This window comes from Pteropus medius, unplaced genomic scaffold (genome assembly GCF_902729225.1).
Source record: "Pteropus medius unplaced genomic scaffold, Ma_sr-lr_union100, whole genome shotgun sequence".
NCBI lineage: Eukaryota > Metazoa > Chordata > Mammalia > Chiroptera > Pteropodidae > Pteropus > Pteropus medius.
The window spans coordinates 1252414-1270689 of record NW_024351072.1 but is presented as its reverse complement, the minus strand read 5'-3'; the positions used below and the strand labels follow the sequence as shown (position 1 = coordinate 1270689).

General features: G+C 37.6%; 1 protein-coding gene across 1 annotated transcript in view; it reads left to right on the top strand.

Moving 5' to 3' along the window:
• The window catches only part of DOCK11 (dedicator of cytokinesis 11), a 177019-nt gene that overhangs the window by 36009 nt on the left and 122734 nt on the right, over positions 1 to 18276 (top strand). Inside the window, 5 exon segments of the mRNA XM_039842502.1 lie at positions 5361 to 5481; positions 5568 to 5656; positions 6119 to 6201; positions 7227 to 7296; positions 7920 to 8015. Of these exon segments, the coding sequence (XP_039698436.1) occupies positions 5361 to 5481; positions 5568 to 5656; positions 6119 to 6201; positions 7227 to 7296; positions 7920 to 8015 (459 nt within the window).

Sequence of the window (18276 nt, the reverse complement as noted above, 5' to 3'; positions counted from 1 at the left end):
GTTGTTCCAAGTGGAGCAATCCGGGTATGTCTCTCACTTTGCTATGTTTCTTATCACAATCAAAACTTGTTTCTAAACTAAAAAATTTACCAAGAAACTAATGACCTTTTCGTGTGAAACCTAAGCAGAAGAAACCCTGGCTGATTTCTTGTTGATAGAGAAATATTTCATTACTATTATTGCTTTTTAAATGCAATTGAAATTATATGGTCAAGTTTCTAATGATAGTATAAATAGGCTTGCTAGTCATGTGTACTTTTAAATACTTGAGTGGTTGGATGGGTGAATATCTACCTGCACACATATATTTACATATTTTTTTAGGATTACCAGCTTGTTTTAATATTTCTGCAGTTATCATTAAGATGGTGAAAGGCCAGTCATCCTGTACAATGGATGCACAGGAACCGTCACAAAATTGTAAAATCTAAGTATTTAATGCTGTTACTGACTCTTAGTTAGGATCCTTGTTTCCTCTCCTTGGACCAAGAAACAGACTGTAACCAAATCCGAATTGTTAAGTTTCCTTTTTTAACTTCTGTCCTTTCACTCTGTATTAGAAATAGAAAATTATCTCAATTTGTGGAATTGTGCATTTTTTTTCACAGTTTTAGGGATTACGCATGGAAGTTCTTTTAGATCTGGTCCTTAGCAGCTCGACTAAGCCTGGAAGAGTACATTGTATCCCAAACCATGGCACAAAGATGGTATTTTTTATTTTTTTAACAGTTAGGAAAATACCGATTTATTTTCTTTTATGGGAATGATACAGACTTACAGTTTCAATAAGTACATTTCAATGAAGAAGAAATTGGAAGAAAAATGTGAAGTATATGATAGTGCCGAAGATGTGCCAAAAATCTTGAATATTATACATAAGTCGAGTTTGGGAAACACTGCTAAGAAAAGAAGAGAAGGGTCAGCATTGTAAGACCTGAATTTGAATCCTGGTTCTGCTACTGAATGTGGACAGCTGATTGTAAGCCTCTGAGCCAGTTTCTTCATGTATAAAGTTGATAGTATTTTCCTTGTCTGCTGGAAAGGTTTTGGTGTGAAATAGGTAGAATGTATATTGAAAATGTTTTCTTAAGATTGCAAAGTGATCTTCGAGTTAAACAACAACAACAGAAAATGAGTAATACTACTGGCAAGTTATTTCAAGAGAGACTAAGAGTCAGTGAATGAGAACTTTCAAAGGCAAACCATTTTTTTTTTCATACATGGTGAAAACTGAGCAGATTCCAAATTTCCTGTTACTTAGGAAGAGAAATCTGTAACATATGCTTCCTTCTCTCCAGATTGTATAAATGCCTTTGCCTTTTACTTAACACTGCTACAGAACTGTATAGCAGTGCACAGTGGGAACTTGCTACTATTTGAGTGTTTGTAAAATACTATTTATTACAAGACAGTTTTCTCGAGTTATGAAAAAGCACCTTTCAGGCCAATCAGTGCACAAACTGGCAGGAAGGAAAAATTACAAGCCCGAGTGAATGACCTTTTTTGTGTGTGATAGAAGCTTTATTTGGGGTAACCCTATAAGTCTAATAATAAAATCATAAATAGGAAAGTTAGATAAGGGATATGTTCTAGACCGCAGGCAGAGCCACCATTAAATCATAATTTGAAAAAAGGATTTTCCTGGTCTCTGATGTCAACAGAGTTACAAGAATCCTACTGGAAGGGAAATGTAGGCTGCAGTTCTTTGGGACTGACTCTTACTGTAGCCTCTCTCTTCCATTTCTAGTTCAAATTGTGCTTTTAATGCCTGGGAGAGGGGTGGAGAAAAAAATGGGAATTGGAGGCAAGGGTGGGGTACATGGGGTGGCTCAGCCCCTCCTCTTTTTCTTGTTATAAAGATGAAGTTGGATTCACAGGCCTAGAACCTTTTCGGAACCCAGATTAGCCACCCCAACTTTTTCTGCAATTGAGCCACCCCTGACAAAGGAAGTAAGAATGAAGACCCAGAATGCTTAGTTTAATCAGTTTTAAATGAAAAGTGAAACCTTGTTTTCTATAAAATAAATATATGGTTTTCAAAACACATGAGATGCTGTGAGCTTTATTTTTAGAAGGCATATACTGTGCATTTAAAGATGCGATTCATTTTGACATATGCTTTTCCATATTAATTTGTCAACTACATTACAAAGCTAAAGGAGCATTTTCTTTTTTTATCTTTTTCAAAGTTACTTGGAACAGGTACTTGTGAAATTATTGTACAGAGAAATTAATAGGTGCTGATTCAATAGGTTAAACATTGAAATTTGAGAAGTGTTTGCAATCTGTTTTGGGGGTTGGTTGTCAAAAAAGGCAAGACTTTGAAATCATTTTCAGTGCCTAAGGCTTGCCTTCTTAGATGGGGCTTTATTTTTTATTTGTTTGTTTTAGATGGGGCTTTATTCATTTAACTTCTCATAGAAAATGATCACAGACTTTGAGTTTCAGAGTTGGAAGCAGTTTCCTTTCACTTGGGTCCATGACAACATGGTACATAAGGGACAAGGGGGTCCAGTTTTCCTATCAGAAAATCTTTGAGTTCCCCAAATAGGATTTTTTTCTATTTTGATTCATTTTGCATGAGTATTCACAAACATGATAGGAACGATCTACTTGATTTGACCTCATGGTTCTACAAATTCAAATTTAAAACTTGAAGTATATCTATTAGGGTATTTTTTCTCAAGCTTTGCTGAGGCATAATTAAAAAATAAAAGTGCATATACTTAAAGTGCACAGTGTGATGATTTAATATATGTATACATTGTGAAATGATTACCACAATCAAGTTAATTAACATGTCTGTCACCTCACATGGTTGCCTTTTTTGTGTGTGGGGCGAAAACATTTAAGATCTACTCTCAGCAACTTTCAGGTATACAGTTCAGTATTATTAACTCTAGTCACTATGCCGTACATTAGATCCTCAGAACTTATTCATAACGGAAAGTCTTTGACCAACATTTCCCCATTTTCCTCCATTCTTCTGTCCCTGGCAACCATCATTCTACTTTTTTTTTTCTTTTTTTTTAGATTCCATGTATAAGTGAGATCCTACAGTATTTGTCTTTCTCTGTCTGACTTATTTTACTTAGCATAATGCCTTCCTGGTTTATACGTGTTGCCACAAATGGTAGGATTTTCTTCCTTCTCATGGCTAAATATTATTTCAGTGTGTGCATGTGTATGTGTGTGTATTCATTCATCTGTAGGTAGAAACTTAGATTGTTTCCATAGCTTGGCTATTGTGAGTAGTAGTGCAGTGAACATGGGAATGCAGATATCTCTTTGAGACAGTGATTTTATTTCCTTTGAATATATGCCCAGAATTGGGATTGCTGGATCATGTGGTAGTTCTACCTTTAATTTCTGGAGGAACCTTCATACTATTTTTCTTAGGATCTTTTAGACTTATTGAACACTGATTCTCATTGGTTACAGTGGTTTACTCTAATTTTTCTAACTAATCTTATAGAGGAAGTTCTGAGATGTCCTTCAGATAATGGAACTGCAGTATTGCTGTGAACTGTTGTGAACCATGTATAAAATCTGTTCTCAAAGGATTGTGTGGATATAGTGTACTGGAGACTGCCTCAAATACTGTGTGCACAAATATAAATATAATCGTTATTCCATTATGATATTAAGTTTTAAAATATCTTAAATTCAAGTTTTCTTTATACAGTTGTTATTGTAAAATTTTTAAGAACTATAATTTAGTTTGACTTAAGTAAAATGTTTAATGAAATCACTGACATGTACACACCTTAGTTTAGAATAATGTGTTGAGACATGGCTCTGGTTGAATCTTAATATCTCAGAGTTTGTTCAACGATTTAATGAATGTTCCAGGTGCTGGGGTTATAGCAGTAAACTAATAGAGGGAATTCCCTGCCTTTAGATAGGCAGAGAGCTAAAATAAGATGGTATATAAAATCGTGGTAAGTTAAGTGAAGGAAAAGATGATAGGAAGGTAGGTGATGGGACCCTTTTTCAAGTTCAGTACCTTAAATATTTGTATCTTCGTATATTTCCGAAGAGAGAAAAAGCTGCACGAGCTAGGAATAACATCCTTTCTAGTCACAGACTAAGATTTGAATTCAGCTCTGAAGGTGGGCAAGTTACCCAATCTGAAGTGAGCCTAAGATTTCCTCATCTGTAAAATGAGGACAAAGATTAAACCTATTTCATGGGATTGTTATGAGTATTACATGAGAAAATGCAGAGAAAGCACTTGGATGGTACCTGGCATATAGAAAGGGCTCAGTAAATGCTAACTATTATCATTCTTATTAATAAATCGTATTCTAGATTTCTCAGAGTCACTGACCCTGATCCTGGTAACCTTATCCTCAGGCTAGGGCCCAACTATCAATGGCCAGGTTGCCTGGAAGTCCAACTCGGACCCACTGACTTTGCCATGTGGAACCTCACCCTTTTATGCCCTGCCCACTGGATCAAGCACCTTCAATACCCACGCTTGCCCCAGCTATGCCAGAAGTTGATACATTATTTGGACAGCATGGCTGGTACACAGCAGGGAAGTGAATGTTAATACTTTCTCCCCTTTAGTTACCCAGTGACAAGCACATATTCAGTAAATATCAACTGACAGGCTTCCAAATATACCACTTTTTTTTGTTGTTGTATGTCTGAGCCCAGTCCTGGGTGCAAGTCCCACAGCTCAGGGAAGTGCACAGCACGGGAACGGGCTCTGTTTCTCTCCCTGAGGCTAGAGCCGCAGCTAGAGCCCAACTTTTCCTGGCAGTGTTGGGCACCTGTGGGTGAAGCCCCGGGCTGACGGTGGCCTCCGGGCGGGGTGCGGGGGCTGGGCAGGCAAGCACCACAGGTTTCTGGGAGGAGTGAGTTAGCCAGCCGCTGACATTTTTTGTTTGCTCTAGACTGGATGGTGGACGGCAGTAGGCCGAGGGTTTTCCGCCAGCTGGCTTTCAGCGAGAAAAACAACAGGCTGGCAGCAAAAGCACGGTGCCTACGCCTTTCTCAATTAAGGTTAGAAAGAAACGGCCATCACCTGACCCAGGCCCATCCTCCACAGTCCCAAATATACCACTTTTTGCTTTACTGTAAATTCAGTAAATTTTCGGAAGGCTTATGGATAAGCAGAGCACAGTGCTCTCTCTTCAGAACCCTTGTTTTTAACAGAGAGGTCTGAGTGTATGTATGTGTTTGGTGTGTGTGTCTAGTCATGGAGAGTATTTCCTTTGTAAAAGTGTCTCCTTTACATGCTTATTATTATCTGTAATTCCTTCTTTTGTGAAATAAGGTATCTTTAGCACATGGAGAAAAACTTATCTCTTGTGAATTTGACCATATTAACTTTCTTTTTGTCTTTTATGAAGGAGAAGACCAAAGTTGTTGAGCCCTTGGACTATGAGAATGTTATCACCCAAAGAAAAACCCAGATTTACAGTGATCCCCTCAGAGACCTGCTTATGTTTCCAATGGAAGATATATCCGTGAGTTCACAAACAACTTTTTAAAGAAAAACAAAACAAAGCTGTATTTGCCAAGCCAGTTCTTACAGCAAGAACGCTCTTGTCTTGTAGATCTGGTGATAAGTCGTTAACGCAGAACAGTACAATCCACTGTACCAGAAGACGCTGAGAAAAGGGCCCAGAGTTTGTTTGTCAAAGAGGTAAGAGGCTCAGAGGCTACAGAGGAACATTCATCATATATTCAAAATAATCATTCCTTTACTGTAAATGGAAAATAAAATTACTATAAGTTGACTGACCTAGGTAAAGAGTTTATATGATGTGATATGAAGGATATAGCTTAAATACTTTCACAAGTTGCATGTGTTCTTAGTCTCTTTCTTTTTGATTTCAATACTGTTCGCACTTGGAGTCAGTGTTCAAGAGAGCATAAGAATTGGTATTTATTGCTGCCAGTTGGTTTAAGGAGACACAGTTAATCCCCAAAAGAAGATCCCAGTACCAACATTTCCCAAATGATTTTTAAAAGTCTGTCAGATTATTACCAGATTTTTAAAAACTAGAGATTATCTATCTATCTATCTATCTATCTATCTATCATCTATCTATCTAGATATATATTGTTTTCCTACATATCACATTACAGATTCCTCTTTTTTCAGTGTATTAAAACCTACAGCACAGATTGGCATGTGGTAAACTACAAGTATGAAGATTTCTCTGGGGACTTTCGGATGTTGCCATGGTAAGTTCAGAATTAAGGGGAAACCTTCAAAAGGAGAATTATTAAACATTTTACCTTTTTTTTTAACCACTTGTGAAACTTGTAATTTATGTACAAGTTGTATGTGAAAGTTGTAATTTATGGTAGAGCAAAACCTCAAACAACCAGCATGTTGCATGAATGCGGTATTTTGGGTAATTGAATATGTTTTAACTTTGCTCATTGAAATACTTTCCAAAATGTATGAGTTCACTTTTTGGCTTTGGCCTATCTATATTGACCATAAAATCATCTTTATTCGATTTTGGATAATGTAGTGAGCATTTTCCAGTGGTGTCAATGAAAAAGCTAGATGTTTGGCGTAATTCGATGGCCCCAGATATCTCTTGACAAAAGTACATCTCTTTCAGTTGAGTCGAAGGACTGCTGTGAGCACACTGGCCCAGGAACCAGACTGTCAGTGTTCAAATTTTATTTCTACCACATACTAGCTAGATGACCTGGGGCCAGTCACACAATCTAAACCCTCCCTTTCCTCATCCATAATACTACCAACTTCACAGGATAGCATATGAAACTGTTTTGGATAAATAAGACTTTTGTAGCCTTTTATAGTTTTAAAAGCATTTTTTCAGAGGAGAAAACTGAGTCCTAAGATGACAAGTTCAAGGTCATATGGCAAACAGATGGAAGAGCCAGAATTACACTCTGTTGCTTTTTGACTTGGTGAAAGTTGAGGTTCTGCCACCACTAACAGCTCTGGCATACATTCCTTGGCAATTTCTGCCCTCCCCTGACAAAGTATCTGGCCTTAGTTATATCTTTGCTGCTGGCTGCATGTGTGGGAGTCCTTACATAAAAGGTAATATAAGTTTCGTCAGAGGGGAGAATCTGAGTTTGGAAAGGAGAAAAGGATTTTTCCTCCTCATGTCTTGGCATTTTCTTGGTTATGAAAGAAAGAAGTTTACTCATCTTGTTTTGGTTTGGTTTGGTTTGGTTTTCGTCTGTTCTATTCAGTGTCTAAGACAATTCTCTTGTATTTTCAGCAAATCTCTGAGACCAGAAAAGATTCCCAGTCATGTGTTTGAAATTGATGAGGACTGTGAAAAAGATGAGGTAAAGATGGGGGCAACTATACTGGTTTCTTCATGGTCACTTTTGCTGTGAGAGATTTCTTTGAGAAAAGATGAGGGAAATAATTGTTTTTTAATTATCTGTGGCCAGATTTCAAACTAATGAGTATTTTTTAAAACTTAAAAAAAAAAAAATTATTGCATTTCCAAATGGAGTTGAGGAAAAATCAAGTGAAATGGGCTGTGATTTTTATATAAACATGTTTTCCCACCTGTGGGACATGTTTGTGGAGTTGCTTTTCCCACACTGGGCATGTGGTGTAGTGATTCATCTGGACTCTCCTGCCTGATAGATCCCTCATGGGACAGATGGCCCGGATGTCTGTGACATTTTGAGGTGCAGTTTGCCTGTTTACATAACGTAGAAGATTTTCCAAGAAGACAGCTCATACAATTCAGTGAATATTGAGTGCCTACTGTGTGCATAACAGAGAGCCTTTTATTCTATAGTTAACAATTTTAAGTTTAATCAGATATCTTTGTGGAGGGAGGGTAACTTTATCATTTAATTAGAAAATGGGAGAGGGTCTAGCTCTCCCTGTCCCCCCCAAATATTTGATTAAATGGCTTGCTGCTGTTTCACTGATGGTTTTCACTCTATTTCAGGATTCATCTTCTTTATGTTCTCAGAAGGGTGGTGTGATAAAACAAGGCTGGTTGCATAAAGCGAATGTAAATAGCACCATCACGGTTACCATGAAGGTAAGATGTTATTTCATCATTTTCACGATATTCTCCTGAGTAGCATGTCTATAAACAATATTTCTTTAAAAAACAAAAAACTTTACAATAGGCTCCAAAAAAAAAAAACAACTTTAATGAGAAGATTCTCACAGATGTATGGAATTTTAAAAGTCTGAAACCTCAGGATGAATTTAGAAGTGCAACTTTTTTAAAAAATGTATTCTGAATCAGGAAGTTTAAAAAAGAGAGTGTCAGTTGAATGAATAAAATAGCTTTGAAACAAAAGAGCATCAAAGGTTCCTGTGTGGAAATGAATGTAATTATTTGAAGGATAGGATAATTCATTTATCTAGCAAATAATAATTAGTGCTTATTATATGCTGGTCACCGTGGGGAAATATATGGTTATGTAAGATGGGGTCCCCATCCTTTGATAGCCCCGCAGACTAGATAAGAAACATACTAGAGTAACTCACTATATAAAATAATATGTTAGTAATATCAGGACTAGTGAGTTTTGTAGTTTGGCCAGAATGGTGAATTTGTGTAAGGGGTCTGTGTCAGGCAAAGTTAGATACAGTGAGAAGGATAAAATTGTTCAGGGCCTTAAATCCCTTGGACATGAAGTTGGCTTTGTTTGGGAGGCTGTGAAGAGCTGTTAAAACCCCAAGGTAAAACTAACAAGCTACTTGAAGAGTCTGAGCAGAGAAACAAATTATTCTCTGATACGAAATATAACCGTTCTTTCAGATATTCAATATAAGACCATGTGGTTTGCTGAGGATGATTCACAATTCCATTAAGTTTTGAAGGTCATTCTATCTTTCACATTGCCTGCAAGCAGAAACCATGGGTGTCTACCAAGGGAAGACTCAAATTTTATTTTAATTTAATATTTCACCTGCTGCTTTCCATTTAGTGGCCATGTCCTGTTCTCACTTTCATTTTTCATTTTCAAGCCCTGAAAACAACGAATTCAAGGTGGAGGATGTTTCTTGTGTGTCTCTTGCACCTAATCACGGATCTGTACATGGTGATGATAAGAGAATCCATTTATTGAGGACGTAAATGTGCCACACATCATACTGTGTGTCTTATATTCTGTGTCTCATTTAATCCTCATGGCAGCCCTATGTTATAGGTACTATATTATTCTTAGTTTATAGATGTGAAAAGTGAGGCACAAAGAAATTCAGTGATTAACCCAAGGTCACACAGCTCCGAAGTTCTCAGAGGTGGGATTTGAATCTAGTCAGGCTAATGCCTGAGTCTGTGTTCTTAACCAGCACACTATTGGTGCTCACTAGTTGCATGAATGAGACTCAAGTTTTATTATAGCTCCTGTCAGTTATCAGGTTCACAAATGCATGTATGAAGGTTTATAATTCTGTGCAGGTTGTCAGAAAATGGTTCTATGTTTTTTGACTCCACTCTCTTCCCCTGATGTTCTCAAAATACTTAATGTTTTATCCATACTTAAGTTACCTCAACATTAAGTAAATTTAATGTATGGAAATCTGGATTAATAAAATAAGACATTACAGAATTAATATCAGTACAAAACAATTCACTATAGAATTCCTTTCAATAGCAAGTTACTCTAATACCTGTAAATCATAATTTGCTTTACATATACATTTTTAGGAGCCCATATTTTGTAAATCAAAATATAGTTGTCTATAAAAAGTGCATGCTTTACATTTTCTTTCATAATTTTTGAAATACAGGCTGGTTGATATGTGCAGAATAATGGCCCCCAAAGATGTCCATGTCCTAATCCCCAGAACCTGTGACTATTCCCTTACATGGGAAAGGGTGATTGCTAATCAGCAGATGGGAAGGTAGCCTGAGTGCCCCAGGTGCACCCAGTGTAATCAGGAAGGTCCTTATAAGTGGAAGCGGGAGGCTGAAGAAGAGAGTTATGAAAAGTGACTAGAGGACAGAAGCAGGGTCAGAGAGAGGCGCTATGTTGCTAGCTTTGACAATGTAGGAAGAAACCATGCCCTCAGAAATGTGGGCAGCCTCTAGAAACTGGAAAAGGCCAGAAAATGGATTCTCCCCTAGCACCTTCAAAAGTGGACACAGTTCTACTGCAACTTTGATTTTAGCCCAGTGAGACCCATGTTGGAGTTATAACCTGCAGAACTGTGAGGTACTACATTTGTGTGGTTTTAAGCCTCTAAATTTGTGGTAATTTGTTAGAACTGCAATAGAAAACGAATTCTGGCAGTGAGTCAAAGGTTGATTGTTCAGCTTGTGTATTATCTACGAGGTTGAAAACTCCACCACTTACAGGGGCCAGCCAGGAACTATAAATTCATGAAGTGAGTGATGGGTCTGAGGCAACATGGTGAGCCCGTGACCTGGCTGAAAGAGACAGCTGCTGCTTGTTTCCAGCTAATTGCTCTGCTGCTGCTGAGCTAGGCTCTTTGCTTTTCCTCTTTTTATTCCCAGCTGTTCATATTTTGACCATTTATTTCATTTTTTAGTGAGGTATAATTCACATGCCATAAAACACATATTTCTTTTTAAAACCTCTACCAAACAGTAGGCAAAGGAAGGAAAAGAAGACTAAACCCAATTGGTCATATGTGCTACACAGCTCTTTAAAAAAAATGAATAGGGAACACTTTGACATATAAAGGCCATAAGGAAATTTGGGAATTGTTTCTGGTCATGGATTTCACTTATCCTAGCTATTCTCCATTGTGGATTAAGAGTATTCATTTTGGATTTCTGAGAGCTGATCCTATATTCTTCCAGTTTCACCTCTTGAGCCATAGTAGTAGTATTATATTTCAGGATTTACCACAGCTAGAGTGAATATAAGAGGAAGATTTAGTCAGATTTAGTTAAAGTGTCTGAAGGATTTTGCACGGATTTTTCGTTAAGAATTGTATTTTAACTTATTTAGTTTCAGAGTTGTTGAAATTAGTTGAAACTTGCAGTGTTTACTGTATTCTTTCTGTATGTAAAATGCAGGGCATATGAATATGTGGAGCAGGCCAGGACGAAGATTGGGCATGGGTAGCAGTTTTGTAGTTGCCAGGCTGGAATTTGGAATGAGGGCCAAAGCGGAAGTCCAGGCCTATGGACCAAGGCTCACTAGGGGACTTAGGCTTGTTCCCTCAGGTGTCCTGTTATAGGGTGGGAGGTCATGTCATACACTTTCCTTCTGCTTCAGTCCTGGATTGACTCAGGCCTAGGAGAGAGGCTGAATCTAAAGGTAAGGTCAGCAGCTAACCCAGCTCTTGGAGAACTGGGAAAGGCAGAAGCAAAAGAACTGAGGCAAAGGGCTGGCAGAGTTTGTGAGACCTTCTGAAAGGAAATTTCTATATATTTGTTTCTACTATGTTGTTTTGAAGTGAAGAATATGAATGAATCTCACAAGCAAATGGGAAGTTGATTTGAGTATGCTATTATCTGAGTCATTTTCCTGATACTGGTGGCAGTTTTACCCTTGGTACATCTGGAGTCCCCTGCCTGTTAGGACATTCAGCCCACACTGGTGGCTAGAGCTTGCAGAGTCGAGAGCAGAGAACCTTTTCTATGGGAAAGTTCAAGCTTCGATAGCCCTTCAAACTCACAGCAAACTAACCAGGAGGCTACAGCAGAAGGACCTGGGTATTCATTGTGACTCATGGGCAAATAACAGCCTACAGAAGCCATGTGTCTTCCCTCCTATTTTATCTGTGCCTCCTTGATGTGCTGTGGTTGACCTTGGTTTGCAGATCTCTCTGGGGCTGACGGATTAAAGCAGGACAGCTTAGTATCTTATAGAGAAAGATGTGCATCCAAGGGTCTTTATTCATCTAAAACTTTTGGGATCAAAAACAGACTCACAAATATAGAGGACAATCTGGGGATGGCCAGAAGGGAGGGTGGTAGAAGACTGCGGTGAAGGGTTAAAGAAGTACAAATTAGTAAGTTGATAGATGGCCACAGGGATGGGGAGCACGGCATAAGGGATGCAGTTAGCATTAATGTAATGGCTAAGTGGAGAGCCAGAGGAGAGAAAGAGCAATTAGGGGGGTCGTTTTATAAACTATATAAGTGTCTAACCAATGTACTGTATACTTGAAACTAATAATAAAATTAAAGAAAAATTATGTAGCATCAGTCCTTTGGCAAGTTCAAAATGATGCACAACCACTTTGCTTTTACAAACAAGTCCAAGTCCTTTTCCTGGAGATATTGACTGTCAAAAATAAGGGAATGCAATAGCAAGGAGGGAGAAAATAAAATTATGAGAGAAGGTGAAAAAAAGAATAAAGATGGTTAGAAGAGATTCAGCAAAATCCAGGAGATAAAAGGGAACCAAAAGACTGCTACTTTATAAGGTCTTTTGAGAAACCAGCCACGTGCCCTGTAATGCGATATGAATAAGGTAGCCAAAATTATTCATATATGGGTTGAGTTAGAAAGTTAAAACTCCTTAGTTAGCTGCCAGAGAGTTTTCAAGAACATCCAAGTCAATGGGTGATGGGCTTCAGGGCAAAGGGGACTGATGAAGGAAGTAAGCTGAGTTCTTCATATTGGAAGATTATACAACCCAACATTTATGGAATAAAATTTGCATTTTCCCCAGTATATACCTTCCCCCCAGTTCTAGTCTGTTGTTAAGATATAGTCTTCACCATTTTCTGCGATTGTCATTATTTTCCCAGAACTGCTTGCTGAGCATTCCCATTATTGGCTGAGAAAGCAGCCCCAAGGAACTCAGGCTACAGGAGAGAGGCTAATGATGTGTATCACTCCACAAGTCACATTCTTGGCACCCAAGCACTTCTTTTCACTGAGGAGGATGCTTGCATCATGCAGCTCTTGCAGAAGCTCTGTTGGTTGTCTGGGTGCCATGACTACTTTACTCAAAGCTTATAATTTGCTTTGTTCTTGGTGCTCATGTTAAAGCAAGACAAGCTTTGTCATAGGTGATTAATTTCCTCAATTTGTGTTTTCTAGTTAATGAGAATACACTCTTCAATTCCTGAAAAAGTTTTGGAGAGAAGTTTAAGATATCATAGAAAAGAAATGATCCTTCAACAGAAATTCTAATCCTCAAAGAAACCTATTCGTTTACATTCTCTCTCAAGTAGCTGCTAGAGACATCTGCTTTTTTCAACTTCTTTCAGTATCAGTGAAGGAATTTAATGTGGAATAGATAGTTGGGATATTGTACATGACCTTCCCCTGGTATTTAGAACTGTTTTTCCTAAAAGATATAATGATATATGGAATAAGGAAGAATCTGCTTTTGAGAGTAGTTTTTTATTAAAACCTGCTGTAGATTCCTGGCCAACCTTGAGACAACCCACCTTTATTCATCTTCTTGGCTCAATTTGGTCACATTCCTCTAGCTCCCTCCTCTCCATTTTCAGCAGTTAAACGTTGAAATGTCTTGGTATGTTATTGGGGTTGCAAGTTCAACTGCTTGATATATGACTCACTTTTGGTGCCCTTTCTCTTCTTTCATTTTTCTTTTGAACAAAAGAGAATCATTTGTTATATAACCAGAGTCTAAAAGTCTTCACTTTTTGACTGTTATGGGAGGGTTTTTCCCCATCTGCACTGGGAGAACAACAAATCAAAAGAGTATTTTACCTAAGAAAGCACATTTGATATTAAAATAATTGCTGGGAAGCCAAAGGTCATTGTGTTTGTTGGAACAAAAAGAGAAAAATCTTTTATCTTTGATATGTTAGTGCATTGTATTCCCAAGTCTACCACACTCTCCCACAGCTAACAAATGGATTACACTCATTTTATGGGTAAGGGATTTCTCATTAATTTGTTGTTTTTTTTTAATGTTTTGTTTTCCCTTATTCATTGATGACTGTTTAAAACCATTTATTAGGGGCTTCTCATGTACCAGATACTATTAGGAAATCAATGAATTCATCACCAAATATATATTGAATACTAGTACAAGGCGTTAGCATTGCAGAGGATAAGGAGAAGTGTAACATGTAGAGCTTAAAACCTATTTGGGGAGATGAGACACAATAAAAATAATGAATTATCTTAAGGTGGGGTAGACTCCAAGTGTTATCTGAATTCAGATTACTGTGATTTGGGGTCAGAGAAGACTTCTTGGGGCCTCGAAGGGAATCAGAAAGAAGGTGAGTGTGGCAGACAATATACATAGAGCAAGCATGTTAGGAGAAGTTGGATAGTTACGAGAGATAAAGTTGATCAGGTGCTTTGGTATATCCCTATGCCTCGGTTTCTCAACGAGAACATGGAAATGATAATGGTAACTGCCACACAAGGTCATTATGAGGATTAAACGATATGGGAAAGCACTTAGAGAATGTAAGAGTAAGCACTCCACAGATGTCAGCAATTGATATTTTATATTATTAGTAGGATCATGGGAGTGCCTTGAATGCCGGATTGGGCATGTGAGCTGTACAGTGTGGGTAATTGAGGGTCATTGAAAAATTTGAGCAGGGCCATGATATACTGAAAATAAAGCTGTTAAGATAATTTGTTTGGAATGTGAAGGGTGGATTGTAAACCCCCTCCTACAAGACTTTGCCTGAAACTAAATAGTTAAAAAATCTCCAGTGCCCAGATACGGTGGAATTATTTAAGAAAAACGATTTGATTTTTAACTAGTTTCCCAGAGGTTAGACCTACACGATATATTAAAACTTGGTAGGACTGTAAAATGATATGGTGGAGAGAGATGAGTGCTATATTAGATTGCCAACCTGCTGGTAGGGGTTCTTCAACAGGATGAAGTTCCTGACATTCTGCTATAATCAACTGCAACTCAGTTTTCTGGTAAGTTGTGAGGTTTTCTTCCCCATTGTTTCTTTCATCGTTGCTTAGAAAAACTCTGACATCCAGTGTGTCTCTGGTTCTTCTCCTGCATTCTCCTTTTCCTTGCTGATCCCCTCTTTTCTGTTCTGAGACATTAGTCAAGTAAGTTATCCTGGCCCCATTTTTACATTGCTCCTGGCCCACCTACTTTGCTTAAAAGCCTTTAGAGCATCCTTTCTCAGGGCTCCTGATTCATGTCATTTAACAGAACATAATTAACTTCTAGGTAACACATAGGTAAATACTCGAGATCTGTTATATAAAATGATAAAAAGCTTTCCTAATTTGAGGATACTGGGTACTCACACTTTCTTGCCTTCCATCTTTGATTCGACTGAGTGACAAAAGGCCTTTGTTCCTGCTCCAGAAATGGTCATGTGGTAAATGTTCAAACGGTTGTCATCCAGACAGCTCAGGACCCTCAGAATGAGCTCTGGCTTCCTCTCCATTTTATTCTTCTTGGTGGTCTGAGTGGGCCCCTCATTAGGATTCATGCTTCTCCCTGAGTAAGGTGGGGAACTTTCACTTGGGTTTACCATCTAGGCAAAATAATATAAAGAGGAGGAGAAAGAAGAATATGAGCATTACAGAGAAACACCATTCTATTGGGTGAAACTGCTAGAGAATCTATGCTGGAGCATGAATTATTCATTTATTTTGCAAAAGTTTATTGAGTCCAGGCACTGTTATATGTTATCGGTACTGGGTGTATAGCAGTGGATGAGACATGGACCTTAGCAGTCTAAAAGAGACAGAGCAAATAAACATAAATGAATAAGATATATTTGAATAGTGATCATTCTATGAAAAAAATAAAATAGGGTGCTATGATAAGGGTAGGTGGTCCTAGAAGGCCTCTCAAAGGAGGTAAGATTCAATCAAAGACCTGAAAGAAGTAAGAGAATGAAGAATGTGGGTAGGTGTAGATGAGAATTCCAGGCCAAGGGAACAGAAAATGCAAAGGCCTGAAGGGGCTTGTTTGGGGTGTTTGAGGAACAGCAGGTAAGCCAGTGTAGCTAGAACAGCATAATTGGAAATAAAGTCAAAGAGGTAATTTCAAAGCCAGATATGTAAAATGATATGGTGGAGAGAGATGAGTGATATATTAGATTGCATCATCCCAGGCTATGGTGAGGATTTGGGGTTTTGTTCTAACCTTGATTGGAATCCTTTAGAGGGTGTGGGCAAGATTCTCGTTGTTTGTCACATGATTCCGATTCCAGTTCTACCATTTATTTGCCTGTGTGAACTTGAGGGAGCTCTTGAGCTCAGTTTGCTGTTAGTTAAAATGTAGATAATGATTCTTATTCCCAAGCGACATTAAAAGAATTAGTTATTGGTTACAAAGGCCTTGAGGCCTTCAGATGAAAGTTATGATATAGAGTAATTACCACTGTTCAATATAGTCATTATTTTAACAGCTATATCTTTTTGAAATGGAAAAAAAAAAAACAATGTAGACCTATACCCAAAATAGCAACATCTTGGAAATTTAAAAAATGTCAGGGAAGTCTTGTTTCTGATTTTCATTTTGGTTCCATATGAGAGATTTAGGCTACTTTTCTTTGAAAGATACCTTAAAAACTCCCTGGAAGTTAAAACCTAACATATATCACAGTATATTAGAGTAAGAAGAGGCCTTAGAGATTTTACAGATCTATCGCTGGGTCAGAGTCTGATTTCTACAGAAATGACTTTAGAAAACTTGCTTACTATACAAACTGTGCTTCTAGCCTACAGGAAATTGCTTGGGGAGGGTGGCCCCCAGCCTAGGAATGCTGGTGTGTTATTTATTCAGTTTAAAAAAAACTTATTTATATGTCATGAAAAAATGATCTTACAGATCATTGCGTCGATCCCATCATTTTACAAGCAAGGAAACAGAGAAGCAGAGTCTTGAGGACAATTTCACTGCTGCGAGCAGGAGAGCTGGAAGAAAATTAAGATCGTATGACTTTCAGGCATCTGCCTTCTCCCCAGATTCACGAGCTACCTACCTCAGTGTCACATTTAGACATAATTACAATGTTGCAGGAAGTGATTTACTGTAATTTAGATCCCTTTCTATCTCTATTGTAATGATGTACTTGGCTAATATTGGAAGTGGCAGCTGCCACAAAACATCTTTCCTTGGTGAGGCAGCTGTACATGAAAAAAAATTTCATAGACTATAATTTGACTCTGTGTCACAAATGTCTGCTCCGTATTTTCTCTTTCTCTGCCCCTCTCCTTATTCGCAGGCTATGGATTCTGCAAGTGGATTCTACAGACTGTACCACTGATTCTATAGACTTGGAGTTTTTGATTTGATCATAGTTCAGATTCTGGTTGTAATTTTTTCATATTAATTTTTGCCTGGAAAATATTTTAATTTTTTCATACATAATTATTGTAATAATTTTTAAGTGATGTTTTGTTCATTTGAAATAAGCTCAGTATGTAATTTTAGGCCTTCTGGTCCCATCATTTTAATAACAGATGGAAAGCATTGTCATGAAAATAAGCAAATATATATATATATGTGTATAAACACACACACATACACATATATATATATATATATACACTCACCATTATGATTAACATTTTCTTGTGTATGAATCCAGATTTCTTCAATCATAGCTTCAGTAAACTTAAATGTGGATGAATCAGATATGAGAATATATGTGTGATAAACACACACTTTCTATACCTTTGTATCCTAATGCAGTAACATTTACTTGATTGACATTGAAAGACAAAGTGATCCTTTACTGCTTGGACTGTTTTTTGTTGATACCACATGGCCACTCCCTGAAATAGAAGCTGTAGCATTTACCAGTCTAACCTGTTAGGGAGTTCCTCACATTGGTGTATTTTTGTCATTCATTGCAAATCAGTGATATTTAAATAAGCCAAAAGGATCTTCAAGCATATTATTTCTTTTTACTGGTTTTCCTAAAAAGAAATGTCCCTTTACATGTTTCTTTATTTTACATGCTCATGCCATGGAGAAATAAATTGCTGACATTTCATATACTTTGCCAAGAGTAAAGTAGTTTTCAAGAGTGAACTTGCCAAATAGTACTCTTTCCACAATTAAAGTTTTTAAAATAGAAATCATACTGAGTAATTGGATGGGCGATGGAAAATGGCAAGGTTAAATCTTAAAGCAAACTTCCCCAAGTAAGACAAGATGCGTTGGAATGCATTTCCTCAGTAATCGCCAAATGTCTATTTCCTGGTCTCTCTTCTCATTCCCTGAAATGATTTTAGATCCATCATCCTGGAGGATTTTACTATAACAAATGCTTGGCACAGCATGCAGTTTGTTGCTTATTGAAAGAAGCATAGATTCATCAGAGAGCTCTTAATTCCCTTTTCTCATCTCTTTCATCAGGTCCAAGACTTTTTAGGGGAGAATAGAGGGGCACCATGAATGAATCAGGCTGTCTTCTTTTTCCCCATTCCTGTG